The sequence below is a fragment of the Apiospora aurea genome (genome assembly GCF_038362705.1).
Source record: "Apiospora aurea strain CBS 24483 chromosome Unknown utg000001l_segment0_segment0, whole genome shotgun sequence".
In the NCBI taxonomy this organism is placed as follows: Eukaryota; Fungi; Ascomycota; class Sordariomycetes; order Amphisphaeriales; family Apiosporaceae; genus Apiospora; species Apiospora aurea.
Genome location: NW_027117388.1, coordinates 7638310 through 7659671, shown reverse-complemented (window position 1 = coordinate 7659671; position 21362 = coordinate 7638310). Strand labels below are relative to the sequence as shown.

General features: G+C 48.7%; 7 protein-coding genes across 7 annotated transcripts; 6 read left to right on the top strand and 1 right to left on the bottom strand.

The window, feature by feature from the left end:
* Nucleotides 1-837: 837 nt before the first annotated feature.
* PG986_002349 (proline dehydrogenase) lies at nt 838-2412 on the top strand (the record flags this gene model as incomplete). Its single annotated transcript, XM_066838571.1, has 1 exon — nt 838-2412. One exon carries the CDS (start codon nt 838-840, stop codon nt 2410-2412), a length of 1575 nt encoding a protein of 524 aa, XP_066707464.1.
* Nucleotides 2413-3291: 879 nt separating this feature from the next.
* PG986_002348 (uncharacterized protein) lies at nt 3292-4721 on the top strand (the record flags this gene model as incomplete). The annotated part of the gene is made up of 2 exons (XM_066838570.1): nt 3292-3796; nt 3946-4721. 2 exons carry the CDS (start codon nt 3292-3294, stop codon nt 4719-4721), a joined length of 1281 nt encoding a protein of 426 aa, XP_066707463.1.
* A 2-nt stretch (nt 4722-4723) lies between these two features.
* Nucleotides 4724-5788, top strand: PG986_002347 (heterokaryon incompatibility protein-domain-containing protein; the record flags this gene model as incomplete). Its single annotated transcript, XM_066838569.1, has 2 exons — nt 4724-5311; nt 5366-5788. The coding sequence occupies 2 exons, from the start codon at nt 4724-4726 to the stop codon at nt 5786-5788; spliced, it is 1011 nt and encodes a 336-aa protein (XP_066707462.1).
* Nucleotides 5789-6347: 559 nt separating this feature from the next.
* On the top strand, nt 6348-8485 carry PG986_002346 (HET-domain-containing protein; the record flags this gene model as incomplete). Its single annotated transcript, XM_066838568.1, has 2 exons — nt 6348-6750; nt 6810-8485. 2 exons carry the CDS (start codon nt 6348-6350, stop codon nt 8483-8485), a joined length of 2079 nt encoding a protein of 692 aa, XP_066707461.1.
* A 400-nt stretch (nt 8486-8885) lies between these two features.
* Nucleotides 8886-9571, top strand: PG986_002345 (uncharacterized protein; the record flags this gene model as incomplete). Its single annotated transcript, XM_066838567.1, has 2 exons — nt 8886-9026; nt 9278-9571. 2 exons carry the CDS (start codon nt 8886-8888, stop codon nt 9569-9571), a joined length of 435 nt encoding a protein of 144 aa, XP_066707460.1.
* A 678-nt stretch (nt 9572-10249) lies between these two features.
* PG986_002344 (uncharacterized protein) lies at nt 10250-11209 on the bottom strand (the record flags this gene model as incomplete). The annotated part of the gene is made up of 1 exon (XM_066838566.1): nt 10250-11209. The coding sequence occupies one exon, from the start codon at nt 11207-11209 to the stop codon at nt 10250-10252; it is 960 nt and encodes a 319-aa protein (XP_066707459.1).
* Nucleotides 11210-12508: 1299 nt separating this feature from the next.
* On the top strand, nt 12509-14065 carry PG986_002343 (HAD-like domain-containing protein; the record flags this gene model as incomplete). The annotated part of the gene is made up of 1 exon (XM_066838565.1): nt 12509-14065. One exon carries the CDS (start codon nt 12509-12511, stop codon nt 14063-14065), a length of 1557 nt encoding a protein of 518 aa, XP_066707458.1.
* Between the last annotated feature and the right edge of the window lie 7297 nt (nt 14066-21362).

Genomic DNA, 21362 nt, shown 5'->3' with positions numbered 1-21362 from the left:
GCCAAGCAGACGGGCTAGAGAGTGACCTACAGGACGAAGCAGCAGCCAGACACGCCAGAGATAGCACATTCGCCGGGCTAGGCCGACTACGCACGCGCTTCAGTTCGCGCCGTTGCGGGATGGCTTGGATGGTTGAGCTAGATTGCGCTCCTGGGTCTCTGCTTTGCGCTGCGACCAGCTGGGGGCTAGTGCCCATGCCGCGGCCACCGGACGGCCTCGAAGCTTATTCGCCAATGCCCTGAGTGCTCTGCGTGCCCTGCGCAGGCCCGAGTCCCCCTTGGACGGCTATAGGCGGCATTTCGCCCTCTTCATTTCCCCACCTACGCGATCCCACCGATAAGCAGGGCCATATCGCCGTGTCATAGCCTCCATTGGGACGGCTTCTCGTTGGCCCAGAACGCTGGATGGATCGGGTATCTGGGAGATGCGTTCTGCCTATGCACCTACTACCATGCATTGCCTTGGCTTGCAACCGGTAGCACACTTTGATGAACCGCAGGCGCAGCATCACCTGCAACCTTAAGCCGTTGCGAAAACCGGAGATAAAGCCCGCCCCGATGTTGCTCGATGCCTGAGTAAGGAGCATTATTTAGGTTGGATAGCATCGTCTGCCAATTCAGTATGCTCGCCCTCTCTCCAGTCCCATTGTTGTCGTCGTCATTACTACTATTGCATCTTCCTCGTCAGCTGGCATAGTCCTTGTTTCTTTGTCGTTGCCACCAGAACAAGACCATCCATAATCTCCAGACTGCTTTGCACTACTACTACTCCTACTCCTACTTACTCCGCACCTCGAGTTCTACCCCCATTTGTAGACCACAGAACGTATTACTGATCATGTCCAAAGTCGCGGTGTTGGGCGGACCTACGGTCGTGCCTGCCATCCGAAGAGTGCCAAACACGGCATCATGCGGCCTCTTAGTCACACGGGTCATGGCCATGCACAGAATGACGACGACCATGAATAGAACACATCAGCGAAGGGGAATGCAGACCTCTTCAAAACGGCGTGCGCCACCATCGGCGGCGGATTCCCTGGCATCGCCCACCAGCAACCTCATCACACCCGCAGCAACTGAAGATGCAAACGCCATGGCGATGAAGCAGACACCTCTCGCCGTCCTCCCTCTTTCCACCGTCATCCGCACACTCTTCACCACGACGGTCTCGTCGTCCCGCATCCTGCTGCCGCCCTCGCTGGCCGTCATGGGCATCTTGGCCCACACGAGCAACCCGATCCTGAACCCGGACAAGAACCCGCTGCTGCGCTTCTTCATGAAGAAGACCTTTTACGCCCAGTTCTGCGCCGGCGAGAGCGCGCCCGAGGTCCGCCAGACCATCTCGGGCCTCAAGAACATCGGCTTCACCGGCGTCATCCTCGGCTACGCCAAGGAGGTCGTCCTGACCAAGCAGCAGCAGCAGGGCCTCGAGTCGGACGGTCTGCCCACGGGCGCGGCCGCCGAGGAGTGCGTCCGCAACGAGGTCGTCCCCTGGGCCGCCGGCACCATGGAGACGGTGCGCCTCGCGAGCCCGGGCGACTTTGTCGCGCTCAAGTTCAGCGGCGCCGGCCGCCAGGCGCTCTACGCGCTCAAGAACCGCCTTCCCCCGCCCAAGGAGCTTCGTTCTGCCATCGACGCCATCTGCGACCTGGCACGCGAGCGCGACGTGCCGCTGCTGTTCGATGCTGAGCAGGACGCCGTCCAGCGAGGTATTGATGATTGGACCATGGAGTACCAGCGCAAGTACAACACGACGCCCGGCCACGCGCTCATCTACGGCACCTACCAGGCCTACCTCAAGTCGTGCCCGGCCACGCTGGCCCAGCACCTGGCCGTCGCCGGCAAGGACAACTTCACGCTGGGTGTCAAGCTCGTGCGCGGCGCTTACCTGGGCTCTGACCCCCGCGAGATCATCCACGATACCAAGGAGGACACTGACGCCTGCTACGACGGCATCTCCGAGGCGCTGATTCGCCGCGAGTGGAACACGGTCCTGACTCCCTCCGAGTCTACCAAGTCGGCTCCCTCCGAGTCGTTTCCCCTCGTTTCCTTGGTGCTGGGCTCCCACAACCAGACCTCGGTCCGCCGCGCCCGCGCCATCCGCGACGCGATTCCCGCGCACGAGGGTACACGCGAGCTCGCCATTGCCCAGCTGCAGGGCATGGCCGACGAGGTGTCGTGCGAGCTGGTCGCGGTCAAGAAGGGCGATCTGGTCCGCGATGGCGGCATCGAGAAGACGCGCGCGTACAAGTACATTGTTTGGGGCTCGACCGGCGAGTGCATGAAGTACCTCCTCCGCCGCGCGCGCGAGAACCGCGATGCGGTGCAGCGGACCAAGGATGGGCGGGATGCCATGTTTGGCGAGGTTGTGCGCAGAGTGCGGGCGGCTTTCGGATTTGGCGCTCGCGCCTAAACCTCCTGACTTGTGCGACTTGAGTCAGAGATCAAGCATATGATGACGAGATGATGGAAAAGGCATATTTGACATTGAAAGAATCATGAGCGAAAGGCAGGCGGTACTATTTGCTTTTACCACTACACATGGGGTGTTCCGGATGTCTTTGGGGGAGTTGCCGGGGGAAACCAGACCGGCGTTTATGTTTTCGGGGTTTGATCCAAGCCATCTGCTATAGATTGCATTGCGTGCGGTACATGAGGATTTGCTTTACAGAAGAAAGGGACAGGGGACGCATTAGCCATGTTTGTGGTTCATAGTTGGGCCTGTATTGAGGTGGTCATACAGAACAGACACAAATGCACATATACACGCAACAACCATGACTCGAGCACGACATGGTCAGTGATATAAGACAACCAGCTGTATGTCCACTAACAAGCGACTTAATGAATACCAAGGACTGACCAAGCATCGAACCAAGGGTACGACCCACGATGTCTATTCATTCGAGGCTAGTGCTTACTTGAGTGATGGGTGTTAGCGATCTCACTACACTTGGCACACACACAATCACTATACCAAGACTCGGTGGAGGCCCCGGTGCCCCGTTACATCGTCTCCGAACTACGCAGGTCGACGAGCTTGGAATTGGCCGATCCCAACACCGTCACCCCCGCCTGTGGTGTGCTTTTCGACATATATATCTTTATCAATCAGCCCCCCTGAGCGACTCTCGCCTCCTTCACTATGCGTCGCGTATTGGTTGGTTTCAAAGGTCCTTGATCTCTGTCGCGCCTCCAGACTATATAACATTGTATAACGTATCGGAATTACGCGAATCGAAGTTTAGCCGTTGAAGAACCTCAATCGAATCGCCCAAAGAACCCAGCTCAGATGGGTTCCGACCAAAGCGACGGCGTCGCGGTGGTATGCGAGCTGTGCAGGCCGGCCCTGCGACTTCCCTGTCTGCCGTCAAAGAGGACAGAGCCGGAGGCGGGAGGAGAATGGCCCGGAACCGAGAGCGGCACGACTGCCCCTTGGCAACACACACCCGGGGACTTCTGTATTTCGGCACCCGACTATACCCGCACCGACGAATGGCCGGCCCTGCCGGCCCTACACGCCTCCATCAAGGCGACCGGCTGCGACTTCTGCCGGTTCCTCGCGACGACGGCGCTGGCGTCGGCGGAGGCGCGCCGGTGGCTCGACGAGACGGGGGTCGGGGCGCTGAAGCTGGGCGTGCGGTGGCTGGCGCAGCAAGCGCAAGTCGGCGACGACGAACCGGTCGCCGGCTGGCTTTTCCAAGTCTTGGTCTGGGATAATGATTGGGAGTATGAGGTGGAGCCGCCGTTCGACGAGGGATTGCTCGTGCTGTCCTTCCCGGTGACGTCTCGGTCAGGTGAGTTAGTTGCATCGGCGATGATCTGTTTCTTTCATTCTCTCTCTCACTCTCTCTCTCTCTCGTTGGTTTTTTTCCCCTCTTTTCTTTTGCAACTTTATTTCTCTACACAAGCGGTATGGCTGAACAGTACATCCCCCTATCAGAAGGGGTGACGAAGTCGCGCCGATTCCCTCCACCGGTCGAATCGTCGGCTCTGGAAAGGGCGCCGGTCGAGTTCCTCCGAACCACGCTGGCCGAATGCGCAGAACACTCGCGTCCCGAAACCAAGACGACAGCAACGCCCGGGTTCCTCCCGACTAGACTAATCGACGTCCGAGGCGAGTTTCCCCGCATGGTCGAGCTCAACAACGCGCCCTTGGATGAAGAAGAGGACCGGCGATACCTGGCCCTGAGCTACTGCTGGGGCGGTGCCTCGCAGCTCCTACTCACGCGGGAGTCGGAGAAAGAGCTCAAAACCGGCTTCTCGATGGAGGCAGAGGGCCTGGCGCCGACGCAGCGGGACACGGTGGCGCTGGCGCGGGCGCTGTCCGTGCCGTACGTGTGGATCGACGCGCTGTGCATCCGGCAGGGGGACCGGGCGGACTGGGAGGCCGAGGCGGCGAACATGGCGCGTGTGTACGGCGGGGCGTACTTGACCGTGTGCTCGGTGGCGTCGGCGTCGTGCGGGGAGGGGTACTTGGACCGCAGCTCCGTGGCTCCCATCACAATACCGGTCGACCCGGTGGCGGATCCGTCGGGGGCGGAAGGGGGGACGTACACGTTCCAGCCGCTCATGTGGTCTTTCCGCTCCGAAGACGCGGAGAATAATGGAGACGATGACAATGATGAGGAGAATACGAACAACGGCAGCAGCAACAACTGGGGCCAGTTCAGCTGGGCAACAGCCACTGAAGCACCCGCGCCTGGACGTTCCAGGAGATGATGATGTCGGCGCGCAAGCTCTACTTCACCACGTCGAGCATGCACTTTGTGTGCGGCGACCGCGTGCACCGCGCCGAGTACCCGCACGCGCTCGAGCGTGAGACCTTCGCCGAGGTCGGCAAGTACTCCATCAAGGACAACTTTGGGCTCGAGGAGATATTGAAAATGGAGGATACCGACGAGATCTACCAGGAGTGGGTGTACTGGGTCGTTATGGGGTACGGCAACCGCCAGACCACGAACCCGACGGACGCGTTCCCTTCGCTGTCGGGGTTGGCGCATATGTTCGCGCCGCTGCTGTGGGACGAGTACGTCGCTGGATTGTGGGCGAAGAGGCTGGCGTCGGGCCTGCTATGGGAGTGCGAGGAGCCGGACGGCACCCTCGAGTCGCTTGTGTCCTACTACAGCGACCCTGGAACCGCATCATCCTATATCGGCCCCTCGTGGACCTGGGTCGCCCGCGGCATCGTCCACCAGGAGACGAGCAGCTTCTACATGCCCGACTTCGTCGACGAGTGCGAGTCGCTCAACGCCGTCTGCATGCCCAAGGGCTCCGACCCGTGCGGCGAGCTGCGGAGCGCCTCGCTTCATGTGAGGGCCCGCGCGTACCCGGCTGCGCTCGGGTGCTGGCCGGCTGAGTACTAGGACGACACGGTGGTGGACTTTCGGCTGCGGCGGGAGGCGCGGGGTCCCTCGATTCGGTGCGTTTTCGATTTCCAGACTGGCGCTGAAGACGAAGACGACGATGGCGATGGTGGGGAGGACCAGGCAGAAGAAGAAGGACAAGAGGGAGCAGGAGAAGAGGGGGAAGAAGCAGAAGACGCAGAAGCACTCCAAGGCTGCCTCTTCATCCTCATGGCAAGTTACTACTGCCATCAATACGAGTCGTGGAAGCTGGCCGGACTCATTGTCCACCCGGTCGATGATGATGATGACGAGAAGGGAGACGGGGCAAGGTTCATTCGCATAGGTCGCTTCACGGCCTGGTTCGAGTCGTCGGAGCAGGACATTGCGGCGATTCGGGAGATCTTTGGGCAACACGGAGCTAGGGATTTTGAGATAATCTGAAAGAAGAAAACCACACTCATCACCTTCAAGTGGCGACGAGAGATCTAGCCCAGGCTGAAGCATGCAGGCAGGCACCAACATGTGTACACCAACAGATGCGTACCAACCGTGGTCTCAACATAATTCGAAGTCACGCAATTGAAGCAATGTCTAAGTGCTTGTCCGCTGATCATTATCGTGCCCCAGTGCTGTGCTATTAACCGGGCGTAGCATTGCCTCTTGCCAAGATGAGGCCGGAGTAAGCGAACTGCAGCAGGACCCAACCAACGTTGGATAGAAGCCAAACCCGAGGCTCCAGGGTCACACAGGTAACTGTCGGCAGTTGAATGGACCAGTCGAAAACCTGCCCGCCTGTATAGCCCCCACGTCTGCCTTCCATACGATGCCTTATGGCGCGCGCATGGCCGGGTGTGTTTCAATCGAGATATACAGAGAATTCCCCTTCGTAAGAACGCTCCTCAGTCTCTCTACAAAGCAACTCGCACAATATTGCACGGGTAGGATTCCTTCCAGCTCTTCCTCGGCGTATCTTATCCGTGCATCCAGCCCGTACTGGAAAATGAGTCTACCCAACAACGGCGTCGCGACTCTGTGCGACGACTGTCGGCCGGCTTTGCGACTCCCAACGGATACTAATGGTTGGATACCAGTAGACGAATATTACCTTACTTTAGTCATTGACCATCAGCGAGACGATGAATGGCCTTTATTCCCGGGATTAGAGGAGTCTATTAGCAAGACTGGATGCGAGTTTTGCCAACTCCTCAAGACGACTTTGACGTCCAAGGAGGTAAAGTCGGACTTCGGTACCTTGGCAAACATCTCTGTCACGCTCAAGTTTAAATGGTGGGCTCCAAGCGATGAAAATGATAAAGTTCAAGAAGGGAGAATTCTGCGAATCGAAATTTGTCAATCCTCAATCTTTCGAGTCGTGGTGTTCCTTCCGGTATCTTCTAGATCACGTAAGTTTTTTCAGTGTTCGTATTTCGTTTTATTTATTTATTGTCTATCTAAACAAAAGCTCTGGTAACAGGAGAGGTCGCAAGATCGTACAATCTTTCCTCTCCGATCGAATCGTCAGTACTCGCAGGAGAACCGAAACAATTTATCCGGAGTTCTCTGAACAAATGCTCAAATCACTTGCATTATAATAACACCGAGACGCCCGAGTTCACACCAACTAGATTAGTGGACGCATTAAGCGAGCGCCCCAGGATAGTCGAACTGAACGCGCCCACGAATGAGGAACCGCAGCCAGACCGAAGATACGTGGCGCTGAGTTACTGCTGGGGAGGTAAAACACAACTCATGCTCACGTGCGACACCGAACAGGCACTCAAAGAAGGCTTTTCCAAAGACATTCTATCAGCCACGCAGAAAGATACGATAGAGCTGGCCAAGGCTCTCACGATCCCTTACGTCTGGATCGACGCGTTATGCATTCGTCAGGGAGATCATAATGATTGGGAATCACAGGCAAAAGTCATGGGCAAGATATACAGCGGCGCCTATCTCACTGTCTGTGCCGCATCGTCGTCTTCCTGTGAGGAAGGATACTTACAGCGAGACTTTGTTACACCGATCGAAGTCCCTACTGATCCCGTATCTGACCCGTCCGGGGCAGCCGGCACCTACTTCTTCCAGCCCATCCGATGGTCTTGCAACTACGAACATATACGTTTTTATCACGCCCCTTTCAGCTTGGCGAACAGCAAATGGAACACGCGGGCATGGACATTTCAGGAAAAAATGATGTCTAGGCGTCTACTCTTTTTCACTACATCCGGATTGAATTTTAACTGCGGGCAGTATCTCCATTCGGAGCATTCTGCATCGCCGATCCCATCATCCCATGAAACCATTCCATCCGTACGGGATCCCTTCGAGCTAGAGGAGCTTCATCGAATGGGTGATAAGTCGAAAATATACCATGCATGGATCCAAAGGGTGGCGAACAAGTATGGGGATCGGCAAATGACGAGGCGGACAGATGCCTTCCCGTCCTTATCAGGTCTTGCACACACTTTCGCTTCGCTACTCCAGGACGATTATGTTGCCGGACTATGGAAGCAGGATTTGGCGCGTGGTCTTAGTTGGTACAGCTACAAACCTGCTCACAACTCCCTCGAGACTCTCCTATCTTCTTTTAACAATGCCAACCCATGCATAGGTCCATCATGGAGCTGGGTGGGTCATGGCGAAGTGCGGTACTTTCTCTTGAGTTTCGACTTTGTCAGCGTGTGCCAGGAGCTCAGCGCAGAATGTGTACCCAAGGGAGCCGATAAGTGCGGTGAGCTGAAAAGTGCTTCACTCCGGGTCAGAACACGAGTGTATCCGGCAAGGTCTGGGGACTGGAGACCCCTCAGCAATGGCACCGCGATGGTGTACCAGGGTCCCGGAAGGGGCGAGCAGATTCGTGTTGAGTTGGATTTCAAGAATTTCAACCAGTCTGATTTTGAAGACTGTGTCCTCATACCCATAGGGACCTTTTACTACAGATGGGAACCTGTGACTATTTTACGAGACAAAGGATTCCTTACTGGACTAATCGCCCATCCAGCGGATGATGGAGTAAGGTTTATTCGAATAGGCTATTTTGAGGTCAGTCGAGGCTGGCCTGTGGTCAAACCAACAGAACTAGAAAGGGTACTCGAGTCTCTCGGGGAATGCGAAATAAGAGACCTCAAAATTATCTAACATGCTGAAATGGGACACACTGGTAGTAAGTTGGACTAAGCTCTTGGATCATACAGTTCGCTAATTTGATTCCCGCAACGGGATATAGCGGGATACCTGGCTGCATGGTCGATGGGTAACTAATCTGTTTATCTATTCATGGAGTGTTTCACATTTGCTTATTCCGGTATTTCTCTAATGCAGGATAGCAGTCGGCGCATAAGTATGGTTCGCTCGCTCAACCACGCCGTCAACAGGCGCTGAGCTACAGCTGGCTAAACAGACGACAGAAGACACGCAGCCCGGTGACGGCTGAACAGAGGTGACACTGTAACAATGAGCTAAAATCAATGGGTTTTTGCTATTTTTCACTCCAACCACACCCTTTACACACCGATTTATGCGCCCCCAAAAAGCAACAATGTACCCTCGTCGCCAACCATCGTCCGAGCCAGTCTTCGAGCCAGCTTTTGAGCCAAAATCGACATGCGCAGCATTCGAGCCATCGTCACCAAACCAAGCCATCGTCACCAAGCCATCGTCGTGGAAATGTGTTGATTGTGTACGATTGATGCCAATTCCTTCCGATCGACGCGAAGTCTAGGTCGCTCGTCGATTTTGGCCGGCTCGTCGATTTTAGCTGGCTCAAAGGCTGGCTCGAAGGCTGGCTCGAAGGCTGGCTCGAAAGCTGGCTCAAAGGCTGGCTCGAAAGCTGGCTCCGACGAGGGTTAACGATGAGGGTACATTGATCTTATCGATAGGGTGAAAAGCAGCTAAAATTAACCGTTGGGGGTAGATCTAACCGGTTTTTAGCTCATTGTTACAGTGTCACCTCTGTTCAGCCGTCCCGGTAAGCCAAGCCGGGGGTGGCGCAGCACGCAGCACGCAGCGGACACGACACGGGACGCCTGGGGAGTCGGTCATCTGCTCAACGTCAACGCGAGACTGGAAGGGGCGCTTGGCCCCAGTAGCCTTTCTTCCGCCAGCGGCCACTCCCGTCAATCTTCAACGGGCGAGCCGGTTCTACGAGTCGATATCGGAAGTTCATCGTTTGCGTGGGGCCCCAGCGTCCTTACCACAAGGCCGTCGACACTACTACCGCGATGAGGCCACGGGGAGACGACGGATGTGCAAGGTGGCCCGGGCAAGAAGACCCTGCTTGAAGTTCTCATGTCCAAGGCCGCTCAGTGTTTATGGGATGTAGAGCGAGGAAGGAAGTTGCCCGTGGGGCGCGGTTTCGGATTTCTTTCGTGGCGTTGGCTGTCGTATTCCATGTTAAGTAAATGGGGGCAGGGGAGACAGAGTTGAGGAGCATAGAGACGGGTCAATACATATATCTTCGTTTCATTTGACCTTGCCGCCATTGCGATAACTCGAATGCCCCCAGAGTTCTGGGGAAAGTTCAAAAGTTTCAGGCAGTTCGGCCATTGGTTTGGAATGCCTAGAAGACTGCCGTAGTGTCTTTCACAAGACGTTGATGAAGATAGTCACGACAAGCCAATTGGAGGGGCAATCCAGTTAGTGTGCATGCGTGTACACCTCTAAGACAGGTCAGTCATACAGGTCTTTGGGCTTGGGCAAAGTAACATTAAAACATTTTCCTGGCAGTAAACCGTCCAACGAGTGTCCTGTGGTCCGCTACACTTCCAAAACACATAACTCGTGAACGTGGCGAGTCGTATCAACTCCCGTGAAAAGCAATTAGTTTATAGACCGCGTATCCTCTTTTGGCCCTTTGATGGCCGGTGCCTCCATGATCCGAGGGGGCAGTCACTGCTGCTCCTCCTAGGCCAGGACCAAAACGCTCGTTCCATGCTCCCCGGAGTGGCTCGAGTCAATCAGCACATGGGCGTTCATAGCCATTCTCGAGCCGATTTCGCCATAGCTGATAATCTTGACTTCGTCCTCCTTCTCCTCGCCGTCGTCCCATCCCTTCTCGGGGCCCCAGGCCAGGTCGCACCCCTTGGCGGTGGTGGCTTCCAGCAGGGCCTTCATCATGGCGCCGTTCTTCTTCACCGAAGGATTGGCGTCAAATTCCACCGTCACGGCTTGCGGCAGATCATCCAGGACGGCGGCCAAGAGTTCGCGCGAGAACCGTTCGTAGAAGCCATCGGAGTGGCGGAACCCCTTGAACATCTCGTTGGAGGGGTCGCACTCGACAAAGACCTTGACCCGGCGCGCGGACACGCAGTCCTTCAAGCCGAGCCCCTCATTGACAACCCAGCCGCGGGGAGGTCGGTTCCATCCCGGTCCCAGGCGGAGCTCGAGCGTGTTGATCATGGAGCGCTGGTTCGGCTTCATCCGGGCGAGCAGGGGCTTCTTGGCCTTGAAGAACTTGCCGTAGATGGGGAAGAGGCGCACGGGGTGTGTGCTGTAGAATACATAGCTAGCCTCCCGGTAGACGAGGCGGCATGTCCGGAGAAGACCGAGTCTCTTGTGGTAGCGCTTGTAGTTCTCGAAATCGAGGTCGAGGATTTCGCCGAAATTGTCGAAATGGTATTCGTAAACCTTGATCCGCAGTTCGGAGGGCAGATCTAAGAAGCGAAAGGGGACGATGGGTCGGCGCTTCGGTTTGGGGGCGTTCTCGATCGGCACGTCGATGGTGAGGTCGCTGATGTTGAGAGCCAGGACCGCGACTGGGTCGGACTCGGCCCCCGTCGCATTCCTGGAGGACGATACGGGTGTCGGGCCGGGCTTGGTGCCAGAGGCACGCGAGCCTTTCGCTCCTGTGGAGGGACGTCGCATGGCGGCTGTCGAATGTGGGTGCAGTTGCAGTATGTACTGACTAGGTGTTGGATGCAGGCGGCGAAGGTGAACGATGAATCGGTCGGTTTCGCGGGTGGAATGATGGTGGGGCCAGTTCCTTATCGGAGGTAGTAGCCCAGGGTCGATACGGATCGCGTAGGATGTATCTGGAGTTGCTTGATTGAATCTTGTGTCTAGTGTAGTCGTTGAAGTTGGAACAGAACGAGGCATGCCGAGGGTGGTGCCATCGCGATGTTCTCAAACGAATGACAACCACCCTCTAAAACGCAGCTCCCTTAGCAGCCATGGTTGTAGGGGTCTGGGTGGGATAGGTGGGAGTGTCGGCGGAGACAGTCAAGCCGCAATCACCAGCGTCAGTGTCGACAGTATTCGGCAGGTTTGCGGATATTCAACTCCAGGAGGCACAATGGATTAGAGGAGGGAAAGGATTCAATAAGGGACAGGACAGGATACGATGGAAAGAGGTTGTGACAGATGAGTAAGAGGCAAAAGTGAATAGATTGAGTTGCAATCTCGACCCTTTGTACGGCAAAAGTCCAAAGTCTGGGGTAAGTCGGTGATTGGCAGAGCGGGTCAGATGATGGCAAATAAGGCGGGGCCGTTCTTTTTTAGCATTTCCCTACTGGCCGCGATTGGGCGACGGGCGACAATTGGAGGCTCTCGGCCGCTGAAAAGCTTGAAGAGTAGCACCTCCGACACTTGCCACTCAATTCTCGTCATCTTGCCTGAGTAATGGGCAGATGGGCTACATGTACGCGGATCGAATTGTTCAGGCCCATTGTAAATCATCCCACTGGTCCTGAGAATCAATTGATTACCATGCACCTACGAATTTTGGCGTACACAGTATCTGTTTGGAGAAGAAGATGTTGAACGGCCTCGGGGAGAAAGTGGAATGACGTGAGGGTTGTGGCTGATGATGGTACGATCGTCATCGAGCGATAAGGTGCAGCACAGGCCCAGAGGCCTGAAGCCCGCCGATTAGCGGGTGGCAGCACTAGCTTATCTGCCCAACTAACCAACCAGACCGGGGCCTGTGGCTGAATAAAATTTAGAGGGAGGGAGAGCTGGACAGAAGCTCGTAGACTTGCAACGCCAACCCGAATTGACTGACTGACGCAACCTCTTTTTTTTGTACACCACCCCAATTTCTCTTCTACGCCAGAACTACAGTCAGCTGGCAGCTCGGCTTCTGTTGGGTTGGACGGATTCCAATCTCTTATTAATCCCACACCGGCTTGTCTTGGGGACATTGGTGCGACCAGATTCCTACCCAGCATGTGGTCGAGAGCTCTATTGCGCTCGGCGCGATCGCCCGCTTTCACGAGGACAGCTCTGCGGACGCCGGCAGCCTCCAGAATCACAGCCCCCTCGTCCGCGTTATGGATGCGAGGTCTGGCAGACAAGCGCAGCCCCAAGCCATCAAATTCTTCACAACAACCTCCCGACCCGCAGTCGACTTCGAAACCTCTGACCGACGGTCCTGACCCGCTCGAGGCTGAGTCCGCCCCCAAGCTCGACGATGCGCCCTCCTCCGAAACCACAGAACCTCAAAAACCTTTCAACCTCCCCGACTTGACCCAGGGCATCCCGTCGACGCTCGAGTTCGAAAAGGCGGGCGCCACCAACAAATCCGCACTGCAGGAGCTGGAGGAGGAACCCGCCACGAGCGGGGGACGCGGCAAGGGCGAGCTCCCCGCCTCCGCATACGTTTCGTCAACTGACCGGCGGCGCAACCAAATGGCCAACTACGCCTATGGCGCTGCCCTGTTTTTGGCCGTCGCCAGTGTCGCCTTCCTGGGCCGGGATTGGGACGAGGAAGAGGCCCCGGCCCACCAGGACATCCCCAATGGCTGGTACCCCGGCCTGTGGTGGAAGCGTTTCCGCGCGCGTACCGGCGACACCCTGAGCTACTACAACGAGCCCACGTTCGAGAAGCTGCTGCCCGACCCCGACCCCATGTTCGAGCGCCCCTACACCCTGTGCATCAGTCTGGAGGATATGCTGGTACACAGCGAGTGGACGCGCGAGCACGGCTGGAGGATCGCCAAGCGACCCGGCGCCGACTACTTCCTGCACTACCTGAGCCAGTACTACGAGCTGGTCCTCTTCACCACCGTCCCCTTCGCTATGGGCGAGCCGCTGGTGCGCAAGATGGACCCCTTCCGCTTCATCGTCTGGCCGCTGTTCCGCGAGGCCACCAAGTACGAGGACGGCGAGATCGTCAAGGATCTGTCCTACCTCAACCGTGACCTGTCCAAGGTCGTCATCGTCGATACCAACGCCAGGCACGTGCGCAACCAGCCCGAGAACGCCATCGTTCTCCCCAAGTGGACCGGCGACCCCAAGGACAAGGAGCTCGTCTCGCTGATCCCCTTCCTCGAGTACGTCCACACCATGCAGTACAAGGACGTCCGCGAGGTGCTCAAGTCTTTCGACGGCAAGCACATCCCGACCGAGTTCCAGCGTCGCGAGGCCATCGCGCGCGCCCAGTTCGAGAAGGAGTTCCAGGCGCGCAAACCCAAGCACAAGTCGGGCATGGCCTCGCTGGGTTCGATGCTCGGCCTGAAGCCCAGCAACATGAGCATGATGGTGGTGCCCGAGGGCGAGGTGAACCCGAGCGAGGCGTTCGCGCAGGGCAAGATGCTGCAGGACATTGCGCGCGAGCGCGGCCAGCGCAACTACGAGATGATGGAGGAGGAGATCCGCAAGAACGGCAAGAAGTGGCTCGAGGAGGAGCAGCAGATGCAGGAGAAGGCCCAGGCCGAGGCCATGGCCAGCATGAAGGGGTCGCTGACCGGCTGGTTCCTGCCTACTGGCGGCGAGAAGAAATAAAAAGATTCTGCTCGAAGGACGAAAAATCTCTACTAATATGAAACGAAACGATACATGGCCCATGAACAATGCCGGGGCCGGCGTAAAAACGGGGTGTGGTGTGTGCTACGATTATCTGCCCAGCTTAGGGGAGGAGGGGCCAGGAAGCAAACCGCAAAAACGAACAGCGCCTCCTACTGTTTTTGATCTCTCTACTCCCTTGTTGTTGATTATAGGTTGATCAAGTTGTTGATGGGCGTGGGAAGCATCTTTGAAAGCGGGCGCAGGGCAGCGGCATGTATATGCATGAAATGAGATGAGGACGAAATCCCCCTTTTCCGAGGTTGCCAGGATCGCGGAATGATGTTTGAGGAGAGGAGTACTGTAGCAGTAGCTGTGGTTCGGTGGTGTTGGCGGTGGATGGTCTATCTCTCATGTCGCACACGACATACTGAGCGTGAGTGGGCATAATACTATGTACATTACCTGTAAATCAATCTTCATGAACATATGAGAATGTCTGCTTGAATTTTGCTGCTGGAGCTAATGCACAGTCCCAGTCTTCGTGCTCAGGGATATGACATGCCCCTTTCATGGTGAATGCGCTACTCTCCTGACAGTACCTAACGAATCGCATAATTCAGTCATGTTAAAACAACTCATTCTAAGGTTAATTCTACTAGACACTAGGTAAGCCGGCTTGTTGATCATTGAACGGAAATATCATACGAAAAGCAGCGCCTTCGCCATCAATGCTAGGGGACTGGTTATTAGTCATGTAGTGACGATAGAAGAGAATCCATGTAATTGGAAGCTTGCTAACTGGTTTGAGCGCCCCCTTGTAACTCGATAACCCGTGTCTGCCCCATGGAAAACCCCAGGGCGAAGGACCTCTGATGAAGATGCACGACAAACACAAAGCTCACACTGATCCCAGAACTGTTCTCAGTACCCACCCCCACCACGCCATCGATTTCATACATTCCACTACAGCCAACTGTGGCTATCCAGTAACAGCCACTGCCACAGAAGCGGCCAACCAACTCACGCTAGTTAAAGTACCCAGTTCCTGAGCTTCACTTTCTAAAGCGGAAACAAGATTTTTTACACTTTCCGCCGCCTCAACAACCGCCGATGCAGACTTTTTCTTTACCGTGTTGCCTGTGCATGCATTAGTGAAAGTTGAGGGTATGTTATCTCGTTTATGTAGATGCATCATGCTCACACTAACTAGCCCCTAGTAAGTGCACTTGTAAGTCCGCGTCGTCACCTCAACACGCCAGCTCAACCGGGCGGCGGCAGACGACCGGTCGAACTTCTGATGGGAATGCCGCTTAGGGCACGGAGGAGTACCCACTGCTAGCCCAAGAGCCGCCGCTCGGGGCAAGTAGTGGGTATTCTGAGGGCGGCCAGGGCATGGTGCGGCTCGCCGGTAATGGTGGGGGTTGTCTCGTGTAAGTTAAATAGGCGATTTAAAACGCTGCTATGGCGACGAGCAGGGATGGGATGCTGAGGGTAAGGGTAACGATAACTTTAGGAGAAAGCATTGTGAGTATATAAGCTAGGTTATATATATAAATAATTAAATAATACTGTTTATAATAATAAAAGCTAGCACTATATTATAATTAATTAAGAAACGAAGTAATAATTATAAAGTGAGATAATAAGTTAATAAAAAATTAATTAACGTGGTTTACTACTACGCGACGTATATTACTTAACGACGTACTTTTTTTATTTCTCGACCTTTTTATATAAATTAATTTAATTATAACGTAATCCACGATCGAATTAAACACACGGTCGAATTAAACACTCGAAATCGTATAGAAAAACCGTCCGTGCGTAACCGTGCATTTTAATAAACCTTTATTTAAATTAAACCGGGTTTTAAAAATTAAACTTTTTATAAAGCATATAATAATATTATATTTTTAAACTTTTTATAATTATTTTATTTAAAAATAAATTTTAAATATTTAAATTTACAGGGGTTATTTTAGCGTATTTTAGTTTATAAGCTTAAATATATTAAAAAAAAAATAAAAAATCGTATATTATTATATATTTTATATCGAATATAAATTTTAAACCCCGGTTTAATTTAAATAAAAATTCATTGAAATGCACGGTTACGCACGGACGGTTTTTTTATACGATTTCGAGTGTTTAATTCGACCGTGTGTTTAATTCGACCGTGGATTACGTTAACGTTTAAAATTAATTAAAATTATTCGCTATTTAATTCTTCGCTTAATTTTATATTTTTTTTATATAGTCGCGTATTATAACTTATTTCGCCGTAAACACTATAGCGCTTTTTATCGGTTACTTTTTATTTCGACGAACTTTTATTTTTACTTTTATTGGGCGTTAAACGTTTCTTTTTTACTTTCTCGTTTTATAATTACTAAGATTTTTTAATAATAAAAGCTTTTTTTAAATTAAACTCGCTGTTACAATTATAGTAATTCGAGAGGCAAGGCTACAGGTTATTGCTTTATTATGGAAAACCGAAAAAGATAGGGAAAGAAGGAAAAGGTCTAGCCTTACCGGGACGATTTCCTTATTTAAATAGGTGGGGAAAAATTAGGTGGCGCTCGGGCCATCTCTCGTATACCCTTGCCTTATTTTGGTTAGTAAGGCTATTAAAAGCCTGTTTTAAATGCGCCGTAATATTACCCCCCTTTTTAAAATAGCTCGTCCCGAGATATATTAAATAAAAAATTAGTACTATAATTATTTAAACTTATTCCTTTATTTAAATTATTATCTTTTTTAACCCTTTCGTTATACCGTTCTCTTTTCGGGGGCGGCCGGTTTATTATTATTTTCGTGTAGCTCGTTAAACGTATTATTCTCGGCCGCTTATAGCTAATACTATAAACGTATCGGGGGATTAAAAGCCTCGGGATTTTGCTCGTAATAGGTTTATAATTACTTGGCCGTATTTTTAAAGTTCTCTGCGGAATACTAGGTTAAATCGAGATCTTATCCTTTTTATTCGACTTAATATTATAATTTCCGATAATAAATCTTTAAGCTAGTAATACGGTATACCTCCTATTTTTTTTTCGCTTAGTTCGATTATTTCGCCGTTAAGGTTTCGTGCCGCTTATTTAATTAAAAAGTTATTCGGGTATTTCCTAAATCGGTTTATATAAAAAACTTTAAAACCTATCTATTCTTTTAAGATTTTTAATAAATACGAGTGACCGATTTTTTATTCGATTTTATAGTATTATCGGGTTAAAGAATAATTAAGCTTATCGGTAGGCCTTATAAAAGACTAGGTTTTTTTAATAATAAATACCCGATCCCCGATATCGAAATCCGGTTACTATCGATATTTATTTTCGTAATTATATATTTTTTATTAAGCTTTAACTATATTTTCTCTGGCTACTTTATAATAGTTAACGATTCGCTTTATTTAATTCTATACGGTTATTTAACTAAGCTTTTCGCGTTTCTTTAAATTCGTTATGTTTTTTAGTCCTAGCTTTTTAATCCCAGGTAAATTTTATAGGGAACCCTATTTCGATTTCGTAAGGGGAGTACCCTATTAAATTTTAGGGCAACGTAGCCTAGGCGGCATTTATAGCCGGTAAGGCTTCGTTTTAATCGTCTTAAAAATGGTTAATAAATACTCGTAATTTTTACTCGAGGTATTAAATCGTTACTTCGGCTTATCCCGCCGTTTAAAAATAACCTGCCGAAGATAGTTTTTATTTAATTTTTAAAATTTTTAATACTTTATTTATAAAAGCGGAAGTAAACTACGGTCCTCGGTTTAAAATTATTATTAAGGGGCAGCTATATATTTAATATAGTTTTTTATAATATAGTCGGGCTATTTCGGCTACGGTAATAATTATTCGGTAAGCGATATTTTATATTTATTTCTTTAATTTATCGATTATTAGTATAATATTATCGTTCCCCTTTTTTATTTTTAAGCATTGTTTTAAAGTTTACGGCGATAGCGTCCTAGGGTCGTAATAGAATTAGTAATAAGTGTAAAAGGCCTAGTGTTTTATCGCGGGGAACCTTATTCGGCCTATATTTTATATAATTAATTACGAATATATCGTAATTTTTATTTAATCTTAGCTACCAGTATTTTATTTATATTAACCGCCTAGTTTTATTGTTTTTTTAAGTGTACTATAAAGGTTTAAAAGTAAACCTTATCGATTACACGGGTCCGAAAGTCGCCTTTATTAAGTATAATGAGGCGGCCTTAGAATAAGATAAACCGTCCGTTAATAGTTTATCTTTATATTTTATTTTCTCGGGCTCTTTATTTATATGTTTTTAACCTTAGATATATAGTATTCTCGTATAAGAGGGTATCGGTAAGTTTATATTTAAAACGTTTAAGTAGCTCCTCGATTAAGTATAATTAAAAGCTCGTTTTTTTTTAATCGGGTAACGCGCTTTTTTTAAAGCTTAGATAACGTTTAAAGAGGCTAGCTTAAATAGGGTTATAATTCGTTGGGCGTTTTTTTTATCCTTTTAAGTTTTAAGATTACCCGTTTTTTTAAAAATGCGTTAACGAGGACGTTTTCTCCCCTCGGCTTATAAGTAATTATAAAATTATACTGTAATAATATATCGGTTTAAACCGTTTATTTTACGTTAAATAGTCGTTTAGTACCGAAATATTAAAGTGTTTCATGATTAATAATTATAAGAAATAGTTAAGATCGTTATAATTTTATTAATTCCGCTCTTTAGTATTTAAACGCTTTTATTACTATTAGTATTTCTTTATCCTAAATAGGGTAATTATATTCGGCTCTTTATATCGTTTCGGAGTAAAAATATATAGGATACTATTTATCGTTAGGTCCTTCCCTTTAAAGCAGGACGCTAGTTAGGATACTATTCGATATATCGGTTTCGACTCGGGTTTTTTTATCGTAAGAAAAGTGTATTAATACGGGCGCCTTTAGGAGTAACTTTTTTAGTTTTTCGAATACCTTTTAATATTCGTCGGTTTACGCGAAAGTAAAAGTTTTCTTAATTAGGTTCGTTAAAGGCTTAACGATGCGGCTATATTTATATACGAAGCGTTAATAGTAATTATAGAATTTAAAAAAAGATTAAACGGTTTTAATATTAATAGAGGCGTTTTAATCTTTAACGGCCTTAATTTTTTTAGAGTCGACTTTTACGCCGTTTATACTTATTATAAAGCCGAGGTATTTAGTTTTAATAACGTAAAATTCGCATTTTTTTATATTAATTTAGAGGCTTACTTCCCTTAGTTTTTATAACACTTTTTTAATATATTCCACGTACTTTTCCTCGCTTTCCGAGTAAATCAGGATATTATTAAGGTAAGCGCTATAGAATAAATCTAAGTATTTTATTAAGATCTCGTTAATAAACCGTTAAAACGTTACGGGGCTATTAGTAAGTTTAAAAGGGAGAATTTAGTATTTAAAGGATTTATATTTAGTTCGAAATGTCGTTAAATCTTAATCTTAGAGTTTTATGCGAATCTTATAGAATACTTAGCGGATATCGATTTTAATATATATTTTAGCCTTAATTATCCTATTAAGGGTTTCGTTAATTAACGGTAGCGGATACCGGTCTTTTTTAATAAATATATTTAGTTTACGATAATTAACGTAGAAACAGAGTTCTTTATTAGCTTTCCGTGTAAATAAAATAGGCGCTATTTATAAAGTAGTATTATTAATAATAAAACCTTTTTTAAAGCGGCGGTAACGTATTTTTTATAAGCTTTAAGTTTTTCGAGGGATATCTTATAAAATAGGTTAAATTTTAAGTCCTCGGGGCTTTTTCTTTTTTTAGGTTTATTCGATGATTATTTACGCCTCCCCGGTACGGCGCGATAACGTCGAATTAGGTTTTATTAAAAATATTGTAATATTTATAATAATTAAGGGGCATAGCTTTTTTAATTTTTTATTTTAAGGTTTCCTCGTCGTTTAATAGGAAATCGTTTTTAAGGTCGATAATTCGGTTAATATTACTTAGGTATACGATTTTTATAACGTTAAAACCGATATCGTTAAAAAATCCGCCTACGTTTAAAATTTATACCTCGACGGGCTTTAATTTATATTATCCTACGCCGTTTCGTTTTAGCCCGTAAGGGGGTTTTTCGAGGGACGATTTTTCTTAGGTAAAAGTGTTTTAATTAAACGCGGGGGTGGTAATTTATCGAGTTAGCGGTTTATTTTAAAGATCTCGGGATTTTTAAACCGATTCCTCGGAGGCGGCTTTAATATAACGTAATAAAATAATATCGGTCCCTTTATTATTTAGCCTTAACTATCCGTTTTTTATTCCTTAATAAGCTATTCGATACGCTATCGAACTGCTTTTATAATAACTTAAAGAACTGCCTCCGGTTCCCTGGGCTAACCTAGGGACGAGCTGTCGCTCGAGGCTTCCGGTTCGTTTATTATAATAGGCTATCGGTAATTAAATTAAGGCTTCGAAAAAAAAACTTTATTCCGCTTTCGTTTATTTTCGATAGATATTTTTTTTTGTTTTTAAGTAACGTTTTAATTATACTCAGGTTTTTTTAAAAGCTATCCTGCCTCTATAATATCGATATTTCGAGTTTAAGCTTTCTATTAATCCTTTAAAAAGCCTAGCCGCTTCCTTTAATAGTTTACTATAACGTCGTATTTTTTAAACCATTTTCGTTTAATAATAAGGTCGTGTTTATATCGATTATAAAAAAAAATATAAGAGATATTTTATATTTTTATATTTTAAAGTTTAGGAAAAAGGCGATATTAATTAGTTAAAAGGATTTACCGTTATATCCTCCGATAATTTAAAGTTAAAACTTAGTTAATTATTAAGGGTTTAGTCGCTTTATTACTTTACGGGCTAATTTTACGCTTATAAATAGTTTTCCGTTAGCTCCCGTATTCGCGAATATATTAATAGTGGTAATAAATAATCTATTACTTATTATAATATAAGTAAGGGTAAAAGGGTCTTTTTTAAGGTAGGTTTATAAAAAATTAAAAAGTATTTTTTATATATTTAACTTAGATAATATCCCTGGGAGGGAGTTAAAATTCTTTAGGGTATTTAGTTTTCCGAGTTATTAGAGTTCTTTTTTAAACGGGCAAAGTTAAACGGAACGGTCGATTTAAAATTAATAAAATTATATTTTATTAAAGCTATTAATTCGTTAACTCGTTTAGTACGCTATTAGTCGAAGGCTTTTTTATTAGGATAGTTCCGGGAGAGATATCCGGTTTTTTATAATTAAAGTATGCTTTTTTAATTAAAAACTCTTTTATTTTAATAGTAA